This window comes from Vanessa atalanta, chromosome 22, assembly GCF_905147765.1.
Source record: "Vanessa atalanta chromosome 22, ilVanAtal1.2, whole genome shotgun sequence".
Lineage (NCBI taxonomy): Eukaryota > Metazoa > Arthropoda > Insecta > Lepidoptera > Nymphalidae > Vanessa > Vanessa atalanta.
Window position 1 is genome coordinate 4895617 of NC_061892.1, and position 12674 is coordinate 4908290.

Below are 12674 nucleotides of genomic sequence, written 5' to 3' on the forward strand. Positions count from 1 at the left end.
TATGATTAAAATCATCACCGATCGTATTTTCAGTTACGAGTAACGAGTCGTTAAAGTTCTTACTATACATAACATCAATACTCGAATCTTTCGAAACATTTTTATTGGAACGAATTTAAATTAAGTTCGTATACAGTTCCAATCGTAAGCATACGTTTCTTGAATATTGTAACCAGACTTTAATAGTCTTCAGTCAGATATATATGTATATACTCTTTTCCAACCATAACAGGAAAAAATCCAAATAAACAACATTTGACAGGAAATTGACGCGTATAAAACAGTTTTGCAGCTGATTACAAAAATAATATGAAAGTTCTTACAGATAAGTTCCTATTCAATATAATAGCATGCAAAGGTACCCTTAACCAAACCAACAGCGAGTCATTATACGTTCACATTTATTAGGATTTTAAAATAAAGATAGCTTTAAATGTAAAACGTATAATGTAAACGAAACGAAAGCAGCATTTGTATATAGCGGCTCTTAAAGTTTTCCCAAAAATATCAATCAATTCAAAATTTGACGTACGCCTTTATACTTTTGTAATATGTTCAAATATAAATCAAACATGACAATGTTCGAGAATTATATAAATATATACTTAACAAAATAACTTTCGAACATTTTTCTTTTGTACGTTTTGTAATCATGTTTTTTCTTCCTTTGTGTAAACAGCGACAAAATGTCAAAGTAATAAGTTTTGACATTTGATTGAGTTCGACAAACAAAATATAACTATATATATACCGCTAAGGAGTAATCTCGTTAGCGGTATATATAGAAATTATAGAATGTTTCGTCGTTGTTAGTTAGAGTTATATAATTACATACAGAAGAGGTCTTGCAAAAACATAACATAAAAAAAAAACTTTAAAAAAAATATCCGTATTTCATTTCAGCTGAAAAATTTTAAACAATGCATATTTAGAAGGAGATATATTACAAAGTATTTATAATTTATAAATATTATTGGTAAAATTTTTAATATAATAACAGATCGGCTAACTTCCGAATCGGCGACTAGTTAAAGGAAACAATACAAATAAAGAAATAAAATACATCTGATATAAAATAATGGGTGTCATGACTATTTTTACGAATAATAAATTATTTATTATTGGAAGATTGGCGGCTGGAAAATGGACCACCTGATAGTAAGTGTTCACCATCACCCATATGGGTGACATTAACTCGTCAACGGCTCAATTGGAAACTAAGACACGTTTAACTACGTTTAACGTGATTAGAGCATGCGTGTAACCGAAGATTGTGGGTTCAAGCCCGGGCTCCACTGATTTTCACTGAGCTTAATATATGTTAATAGTTCATCTCGAGTTCGGTGGTAAAGGAATAACGCCACAAAAAAACCTGCATGCAATCCATCAAAATCCTCTATATTTATTTATTTGGCAATCACAACAAATAACAAAATATTCCATCCATTACCGTGTTTTACTAATCATTAATGTTATTTACATATTTTGTATCTTATTTTAAATCTACGCAATACCACAGCAAATTCTTGAAATTACTATAACAAGGTATTATGTAGTATTAAAATAGACTGATACGTCATTAAATTCTGACTATCTGTTGCCCGCGTCTTAGCTCGCGTGGAAATTGATTATATCACAGAATAATTTAAATTGCCGTTGCATAATTTTGGAGATCTTAAATTCCTCAGTACATTATAGGCGCGCCAATCATCTAACTTCAAAAAAATGACGGACTTCCAGACTAACCTAAGAATATAAGAAATGTCAAAGGGGTAGAATATGCAGAAAACCTTAAACACGTATCTACTCATTTTTAATCTGTATCCCAAAAATAAAGTTTCATGTTTCTACTCAGTAAAACGATCCTACTCATGAAAATTCATATGTATATATGTAGATAAGTACATAACATAACATAGCAGTGATATTATAATATGTGATATCAACATATTGTATAAGAAATAGCTTATTTCAATTTTATAATTTATTTACTTTAATGAGGAATACCGAGATGCGTAAATTAAAAATATCTATATCGAAACCCAAATTGGTAATTTCACTATATTACGTGATACGTTCTTTTTATAATAAGGGTTGTTTTCTTAACAAATTTCAAGAACAAAAGTCTTTGCGTTGAAAAAATATTTACGTTAAAAAAACCATTTCGGTTTACAATTTTTAATATTGTTTAATTTTATAAAATAATATATTGATATTTTTATTACATTTCTATAAAAAAAAATTGTGTTGGCAAGTGTTATTTCCAAATTTTATAATTTTTGATGACTGTGCACTTTAGTTCTGACTCCAGGGTTACTAAGAAATGTTTCATTAGAAAAGTCCTGTAGACAAGTAATCCGGGTTTATATCTACCTACTAGACCAACGAGGTAGTCATGGATAACTAAATTTCTTTCAGACGGTGGATCATAAATAGTGTAATTAAATACACCGTCTATACTCTTTTTAGAGAACAAGTTTAAAAAGTAATATACTTATTTACATATGAGATGTCACGCGTACTAATCCAGTAGTTTTGATATCATTCTAAAGATATACGCAATCCCACCTTGTATTGATTTGATTTGTAAGGTAATTGACGTGGTAAGGATAATTATTCAACAACGTCATTAATAAATACCGCAAAGAAAAGGGTGCTCAAATCCGAGCCCAGAAGCGCACTAAAATCGATAGTTACTAGAAATCTTAGTCTCAAATTTTATTTCTAGAAGTTACGTAGTATAAATTCTTCGTCAAGGATATTTTAATTAAGGAATGACTGCAAGAAAGGAGTGGCCGACTGAATTTAAAGAATGGACGAGAAATAACTTATATAATTATCAAATTTTATACCACTCAAATGGTGGCAATGGTGGATAAATGGTCAAAAGATAAATTCAATGCTATATTAGTAGATAATAAAAATTGCATTGTCCAAAGATGTATTTTTTCCTTGTGTATAACAAAACTAAAAGTTGTGCCTCGTTTGGTGTGCAAATATGTGATTATATTTTAAGACATAGGTTTTATCCATCACAGATACCTGCAGATTTTGTTTCATTTCATTTTTGTTTAATAATAGTCCAAACAGAACTAACTAACGTGAGATTTTAGTTAGTAAATGAATGTTAGAATTGATATTTGAAACCTCCTTTTTAAAGTTAGTAGATTATTTGTTAATTTGAGTATAGAGCGAGTCCCTTTTCTAGTGATAATAAAAAGACATAAACTCAAACCGTGCCGCCTGAAAAAAAATAGAACATTCTAATATTAAATTTATATTTTTATCAAAATACATATATATTTTTTTTATATTTATATTTTTTAATTTATAAAGCTTAACTATAAATGTTCTAAGCATTACCTATGCTGTGGAAGAAGTTGTTTCATCTTGTGGACACGTTACAAACTTCACGGATTTATATTTTGTTTTAAAACTTTAACCTCTTTATACAGAAGAAAGCATATAAAAATTCTGCTCTGTTATTCAATTTCACTGTATTACAAATATATATTATTTATATATATAGTACTAGTTTTACGCAATGTTTGTCTTAATTATTAAAGTTTGACCACTTATAACATTTCTTACCTAATGTCGACGGCGATTATGAAGTCAATTGATCTTTGTACCATACCTGATAAATTGTATTAGATACTTTTTCGTTGAATAAATAACATGTAAAAATAAGTGTATTCTATTTCAGAACGTTATTCTTATGGCTTTAAAAATTAATACAAGATGTTAAATGCGTAAAATTAGAAATAAAAAAATTACAGTCACCGATTTCTTGGAAATGGGAGATTCATCAATTCTGATTTTATTTCAACCTTAGGTTTATAAAATTAAACAAATAAATAAACAGGATTCTGTGAACTGTATTTGTAATAATATATTTATATTCTATATTTATTACGCTATTACTTATTATTATTATTAGGTTGCGAGATTTAAAACAGGTATATGGAGCAGTGGATTTGTAAATATGAGACCATGTTAAAGTCAGCCTTCACCTGTAAGGACTTGATTTTGGAAGGCATAAGAAAATGATTAACTTAGATGCTAAATATATAATTTAGTACCATTCTATCGATTTAATTGATTTACTGAGATTCTGAATAGTGTTGACCGAAAAGGAATTATCTTCGTCGTTATCTCGAAATATTTCAAAATGATTCGGATCAATTTTTCTGTCCCTTCCACACGTGAATAAAGTTTGAATTAGTTGATTTTGTTCGTAGTTCTAGGATATAATTTTTGTGTTTTTTTTTTATTCCAGAAGAATTTATACTAAATGTACTGGCACGAAATTAAGGTGGGTACCTGGTTTTGTACATATATATGTCATATTTATTGCTAGAAATAAAATATTTTATTTTAATTGTTCATTTTATTAACAATATAAAACTTAATACTATATTAAAATTAAGAAAATTACGATTTTGCGAAAAACTTTCGATCAATTTGACTTACATAATCTGTACGCAAGACTTATTGCAAAAAAATAACATTTTTTTTTCTTTTTAGTATAATATTTTGTTTAGTGATTTTGCATGATATGAACGTTGTAGGTGTAATGAAAAATAAATATCGCTGACTACGACGTAAAGCAAAATGTCTTTTTAAATAAAAGTACAATATTTGGTTTTACTTCGGGAATGAAATAACATAGGTACTAGGTCGGTCTGATAAATTTCCAACCTAAGAAAGATATAAGACATTTTTTCTTCAAATTAATATTCATTTTTCAAAATAGCCTTTTCGTAAATCTACACATTACACCAAGCGATGCTCGCAACTCTTTAATCCATTAAATAGTAATCGGCATTTTTTTCTGCAAAATAATAGTTTCCTACACATTAGACAAAACCCTTGGTCCTTACGCAACGTGAAAATGCATCCCATTTGCTATCCCAAAAAGCAATTGCCATCAATTACCTGGGAGAAATAAAAGTTTTTTTTGGAGACTTTCACCTTCCATAGCCGATTGTTTTAAATTAATTTTAATTTCTGTGGTATAATGGTTTTCGACGTCCCGAACTAATCATATAGGCGAGGTGGACGGGAAAATATGCAACCCGATGCTAACCACCGCTTTGTCGCTGTAAAAAACATTAAGCATTTTTTACATAGCCGATGTCCCTTGTCGTTGTTACACTGGCTCCCGCTCACACATCCTTCTAATCGGTACACTATAGACACGCTAGGTACACAATACGGAGTGATTGCGGTACCAAAAATTCCTTATTTTTGGATATAAAAAGTGTAAAAATTAAATGGCACATAATTTGAAGAATTTGTATTGTTATTTTTGTGTTTTTATATTTTGTTAATCTTTGGTTATCCCTTCGATTTTATAGTTAAGAAAGCTTATTGTATTCTAGATTTATGCTGAGGATATCCATACAGTTTAAGCCTTTATCAACTCACAGAGGTTGTTAAAAGCTAGCTTAAGTCTATTTTCTCCTCTTGTTTGAAATGCTTTCGATTTTATATTGAATAAAAATCTTTATAAAATCAAAAGCATTCACGATCGATCGATCAATCATCTATCATCGATCGATGGTGACGGCAGTTCCTACGGCCACATCTATTACGAAATCCTGTATGCTATTAATACGAACGGGTCGTTAAAGTGGGATTATGCTCATAGAATAACCCCATTGGCCTGTGAAACGACCACCTCTGGGTCCTCCGTTCATTCAAAAAGCGATCAAGCACCTCGAATGAGACGCCTTGAGGGGATGTCCAGCGAATGATCTGCTCTGCGAATGTCTGCACCGACAGATGTCATGGTACAGAAGGAAAGTTCGGAGACATCTACTATTGTTGGTGGTGTTGTTGGTTTGTATATCACGATTACGATTAAGGCGGACAAAAGAAGAAGAAGATGGTTTTCTGGTTTTGATGTTGTCGGTTTTAGGCGTAAAGAGATGGTGCTGTTTGTACGGCAATTTCAACCCCAAACTTTCACGAGCCGGTCAAGTGCACCGGATGAGACCTCATTCGAGGAGGTCCAGCAAGCAACATTCGTGGTCTAGTGGTCGTGGGTGGCGAACGTTCTCTAAATGTCTTGCACGTCAGGGTTTTCAGGCGATATCCCAATTTCCATCAGGTCAACCGCGCACGAGACGTTTTTTTTACGCATCGGTTCGTCGGGTGCGGGTGCTATTTGTAGGAGTGTGTTTGTTGAACCTATGTTAGCTGATTTACCGACTTATTCTGGTAGGTAAAGTTTTCTTTTTATTTTCTATAAGAAGGTAACCTATGTAACCTTATTTAGTTTCTAAATTCATTTTCAAATATTCACGAAATAATAACTATAGACATAAAGTAACTTTTTATTCTTCTACAGCTAAAACTGCCAAATAATTGGTTTATGAATAGAAGTTGTGCGCAGTACAACAATATGTCTATAAATAATAAGATATCTTATTTCGCTCATAATAAATTTATATTGATTGTTATTTACCTTTTAATATTGCCTTGATTATTTATTCTAGTAGTAATTGTTTTTTTTTTTATTTATTTTAACCCTATAGCGTCTCTCTTGTTCTCTTTTATGGAATTTGTAAATTTTTATTATAATTTAACTTATATTTTGCATATTCTTTCTTTTAATATTTTATATTAATCTAATATCGGAATTTAATATTCATTAAATTTTCTCAACATATCTTGGTTTATTCAGAGTACATAATAATACCGTTTGTTTCCAATATAAATAAAGAAAACTAATGACAAGTATAAAAAAAACAAAAGTCAAACCGAAAACGTCAAATCTCTTACGTCAAATGAGAAACAACTAGCCTCAAGTACCTTTTTTACATTAAAATCCTTTAAATATAATTCAATTATCAATTTAAAATGTCGGAAAATGGGCACGACCATGCGTAAAAAGACCCAAGTATCATTTGTTATCAGAGACGAGGAGGAGAGGAGGCATAAAAATGGCGTTAGTTCATTACAATTGGATCCAATACAGGGCAGGTTGTATTCAGCCGGCAGAGATGGGATTATACGAGTTTGGCACACTGGTGGTGGTACACAGGACAGGTACATCCAGAGTATGGAACATCACACAGATTGGGTGAACGATATTGTCCTATGTTGCGGCGGAAAAAACCTTATAAGTGCATCGTCCGATACAACTGTGAAAGTATGGAATGCACCTAAAGGTTTCTGCATGTCGACTTTACGCACCCATAAAGATTACGTGCGAACATTGGCTTACGCTAAAGACAAGGAGCAAGTGGCTAGTGCTGGTTTAGACCGCGCGATTTTCCTATGGGACGTTAATACTTTGACTGCTTTAACTGCTAGTAACAACACAGTAACGACTTCAAGCTTAGTTGGTAATAAAGAATCAATATACAGTCTGGCTATGAATCCACCTGGCACTATTCTGGTCAGTGGTTCAACAGAGAAAGTCCTTAGAGTTTGGGATCCTAGAAATTGTTCGCGTCTTATGAAATTAAAAGGTCATTCGGACAATGTAAAAGCATTAGTTGTTAGTAGGGATGGTTCTCAATGTGTCTCTGGGAGTTCTGATGGTACCATAAAGCTGTGGTTATTATCACAGCAGAGATGTGTGTCAACAATACGTGTACATTCCGAAGCAGTTTGGGCACTTTTAGCCACTGAGAATTTCACCCATATTATTTCTGGAGGAAGAGACCGTCTAGTCATTATAACAGAGTTAAGGAATCCAGACAATTTTATGATAGTTTGTGAAGAGACTGCACCCATTCTTAAATTATGTTTCACTGCCGATCAGTCAGGTGTATGGGTAGCTACATCGGACTCCGATATTCGATGTTGGAAGCTTCCAGCTCTTAATTCATTAAACTCCGATACATACAACCAAAATAATTACAACACAAATAATGTTTATCAAACACAACCTCTACATAATATTGCTGGTGGAAAAGCCATTAAACATTACACAGTACTAAATGACAAGCGTCATATATTAACAAAAGACACAACAAACAATGTTGTCTTATATGACGTTTTAAAAGCAAGCAAAGTTGAAGATTTAGGTGAAGTTGATTATGAGGAGGAATTGAAAAAACATTTCAAAATGGTGTATGTACCAAATTGGTTTAATGTAGATTTAAAAACTGGGATGTTGACAATACATTTAGGTCAAGACGAGACAGACTGTTTTAGTGCTTGGGTAAGTGCTAAAGAGGCTGGTTTGACGACAGAAAATGATCAAAAGGTTAACTTTGGGGCATTGTTGTTACAAGCCTTGTTAGAACACTGGAATCACCCAAATAGGGTAAACGAAGCTGGCCAGAAGGTGATAGGAAATAATTTCTTCAGTGTTCCCCTACACACGCCTCTTATATTTAGTGAAGTAGGGGGCAGAACTCTTTATAGGCTACAGGTGTGTATTACATGTTTTTGCCTTCTATTTCTCAAATTACCAGGTTGTATTGAATTTATCAAGGATTGATATCACTGAAACATTTGTATTAGTTCTTTATTGTATCAGTTAATCTAATTACATAACAAAACAGGATTTAAAATTAGCTGAATATAAGCATAATGAGTATTTATGTAACTATTATTAATAGTTACATCAACATTAATCAGCATTCTTAGCCAATAATATGTTTAAACAGGAAACATTTTCACTTATTGAAATAGTTTATTATATATGGTATATTATATAGAGTATATTTTCATAAATGCCACAAAAATAAAGTACATACACTTTTTAAATGAATTATAAAATATTAAATACATTGAAAGAATAAAGCATCTCCTGCTGACCAACAGTAAAAATATTATTTAGATATATTTTATATAAACTATAGCATTTCTAACTATGTAAATCTATTATCTAAAATTTTCTTATTTACTTATGTTAATTGTCATTGCACTTATATAAAAAATACATCTTATAATGTGAAAAAATCAACAAACTTTGAAGGTATAATTTATTTAACAAGCTATAATATCTAATATATTTTTTACAAATAACATTTTCCAGGTAGGTGATGCGGGAGGGGAAACAGAAGGAAATTTACTTCTTGAGACAGTGCCATCATGGGTGGTCGATGTTGCCATAGAAATGGCAGCCCCTAAATTAAACAAATTGCCTTTTTACTTACTGCCACACTCCACTTGTCAGAGCAAACAGGACAGACAGAAAAAGGTTACTAGATCAGTTATTTTTTGTAGTTAATTTATCTTACAGTGAGCTCATCAGGACTGCACCTGTATACTTTGTCTGTAATTAAGGTCACTGTGTCGCTACTATTACTAGAATACAGTATTGTATATTGTTGTTTAGTTTCAGATAAGCTAATCTCTACAAAGTCTTATACCAGTATACATTTTCATTATAATTACTGATTTTCTGAAACATAGTATGTAATCATATTTTTTTTTATGGCATTATTTGGCGGACAATCATAAGGGCCACCTGATGGTTAGTGCTCACCACCACCCCTAGACAAAGGCGCTGTAAGTAATATTAACCACTCCTTACATCACCTATGCGCCACTAACGTTGGGAACTAAGATGTTATGTCCGTTGTACCTGTGATTACACTGGCTCACTCACCCTTCTAATCGGAATACAACAATACAGAGTACTGTTATTTGAGAATAATATTTAATATTTGGTATTAAGTTTGGTTGGTACCAATTCAAAAATGTATTTATTTATTTATTATAAAATTTAAAACTTTCTTATTTATAAAATTTGTATGTGTTTTCGTCAGTTTTACTGTAAATAATTTAATACTAGTGGCTCGCATGCGAAACTTCGCGTTTATTCAACAGATTTTTACAAATTTCGAAACCTATTACAGGTTTTGTTCACACGTTTTACATTGGTTTTTTATACACCCATAGCGCTGCTCTCTACCCGGCCAGCAGCTTTATCCTATATCCCTATAATATATCGTAACAATTTAGTATTATTATTATTCCAAATTATTTTAATTGGAATCAAAAATCCTCTTTAATTTTCTGCACATCTACGGCTGATACACTTCAAAATAAGACCATATATTAAAAAAAAAAAAAAATTAAATCAAAAATTAATACCACGTAAACTGACGACTTGTGTTCGCAAATAACTTTATTCAAAATAAGTTCTTTGTTAATTCGTAACAATTTAGTAAAATGCCATCAAGAATCATCTTTGATTTTCTGCATCTAAGGCTGGAGCTCTTCAAAATAAGATAATAATATTTTTTTTATATGCAGCTATCGCCCCATAATCACCGGGACAAAAATTAGCTCACGTTATTGATATATAAGACTAATTATTTTCAATACTATTGCTATTTATACCTATTCTTAATATTCATGCTGTATATTGTATACAAGGTACGTAAGTTCCTTTTTTATTGAGCACATAGCTCTTGCCTGATGTCTAAGTATCTTGCTTAATAATTATGCCAACTTGTTCTGTATTCCAAATTAAATAAATTAATGAATCTATGTAAAATTTTATATAAAATTCCTCCAAAGGCCTTCTGTCCTCTTAAGGAGAATGTTTAAATATGATGATGATCAATAATTTTATTTTTTTTCAAATATAAGGACCGCCTCGTTGCAAACGACTTCATCCAATGTCGGAAGGTAGCGGAGCACGTTGTTGAGAAAATAGTAGGCGGTGGTGATGTTAACGGAGCAAGTGCTGGTAAGAGCAGCGAAGACAGCACAAATGACTCTCCAGAAGAGAGGGTGGAATTATTGTGCTGTGATCAGGTAAGATTTATACTTTTTATTGTTGTTAAAATTGAATCATATTAATATGTTAATTAAATCAATTTGATTTTATAATAATTGAAATCAATATTGCTCAAGTGGTTTGTATATGGTATAGATTTTGTGTTTTTATTGTGGCACAAACTACTTCACTGCTACAAAAACTAAAATCTGTGATATAAGTCATATTTCAAAAGAAATTATTTCATATTTTTTATTATAATTAAAAATTTGCCATAAAATGAACCATTAGGCACAGCTTATTATATGCCTAAAGAATTCCTTCCATACCTGCAGACATAATTAGTACAAAGTTACCTCAGTTATAGAGAATATTACAGCTGATAGAAGATATAGGTCTACTTACTCACGAAGGCGTGACGTTTCATTATCATCAACGTACATTAGTGTGAGTTAATCACGCTCGTGTGTATAATGTGATTTAGTAAGGAGACGACTAAGAATAAAACACAAAAAAAAATTGAAAGTGTTCCATGAATGTGTTTATTCATATAACTTTTAAGAAACAGTATGATATATAAAAACATTACAAGTAAACAATTTATTTAAAATAAAACAAATCTTCAACCACCCGTAAATCAATAATATCTCTAGAGTACAAAGTTCTGCTGTACCTAAGGGTTACTTCATTTGTACAATTGTAATATATATATATTATCTATAGACATCATTTTTAATTTTTAATTCTATATTCATTGACTCAAGGTTGTTACTTTGTTGTACATTTAAAATCTTTAATTTTTTTTATAATTCAGGTATTGGACCCCAACATGGACCTCCGGACCGTCAGGCACTTCATCTGGAAATCGAATGTTGAATTTACATTACATTATAGAGTTCTGAAACAATGAAATTCGGGTTTATACATTGTGAAGTTCAATAAACAGTTGAAAAAGTGCTGTTCTATTCAAAACATTTTCAAGTGAAGTGTTAAGTGTTTCCATAACAAGGATATAAGACTCAAATGTAAACAGGAAGACATTTATAATGACTAATTATATATATGTCAATACTAAATTTATTACAAACAAATACATGAAAACAATACGAAAGTTATAAATGATTGGTTACAACAATGTTCATACAAAATGTGACAAATAATATTCCTAATACAAAAATATTGGTTATTTGATAATTTTATCTTTATAAAAATAAGAATAAATGAGTATGAATTATAATCGATATTTCATATGCTTTTAAAATGTAAAAAAATGTTACGAAACTTCTTATCGACATTCCTTGATGAGTGTTGCCTCTTAGTAAAAGTGTAGAAAATAAACCTTCATATATTTCTGATTTTTGTTATCACTTGTGCCTAAACAATTATTATTAACAGTACTATATTCTTGCCTAAAATTATATGCGAACGCCAACAATTTTATATATGCGAATATTCTAAAATATGATTGTAAATTTATATAAGAACTGGCAACATAGGTTTAGTTTTTGTTAGAAATTTAAAAAGTTGTAATTTAATACAGAATATAAAGATAGATTTAGAATTATGAAATATGAAACGAAATTTCTAATATTCAAAGACATTTATTCAGTATTAGGCTCACAGAAAAGTCAGTAAAAGATACTAAATGGAAACGATTAGTACACAATCTTACGCCATACAGAATTATAATAAAGTATATTATTTCACAGATAACATTGTTTCTTTGTGTCATTCTGTATAATATAGTTAAGGCCGATCAGTGTTGTTCCTAATAATTTCAACGGCTAATTTTATCAATTTAAAAGGTCAAAACAAGTCATTATATAATTAAATTTTATATAATTAAATAATTAATTTAATTAATATATTTGGCAAAATATTATTAGATAAAAAATAATAACTAAAACGTACATATTGCTTGATACGACTTAATAATAATAATAATAATAATAATAATAAGCCCCCCGAAACCCAACCA

The 12674-nt window shown here is 30.6% G+C and overlaps 1 protein-coding gene across 1 annotated transcript; it reads left to right on the plus strand.

Annotated features, from left to right (window-relative positions):
• Positions 1-6786: 6786 nt before the first annotated feature.
• LOC125072803 (WD repeat-containing protein 48 homolog) lies at positions 6787-12498 on the plus strand. The gene is made up of 4 exons (XM_047683497.1): positions 6787-8392; positions 9002-9166; positions 10567-10734; positions 11511-12498. Exons 1-4 carry the CDS (start codon positions 6878-6880, stop codon positions 11604-11606), a joined length of 1944 nt encoding a protein of 647 aa, XP_047539453.1. The 5' UTR covers positions 6787-6877; the 3' UTR covers positions 11607-12498.
• The last annotated feature ends 176 nt before the right edge of the window (positions 12499-12674 follow it).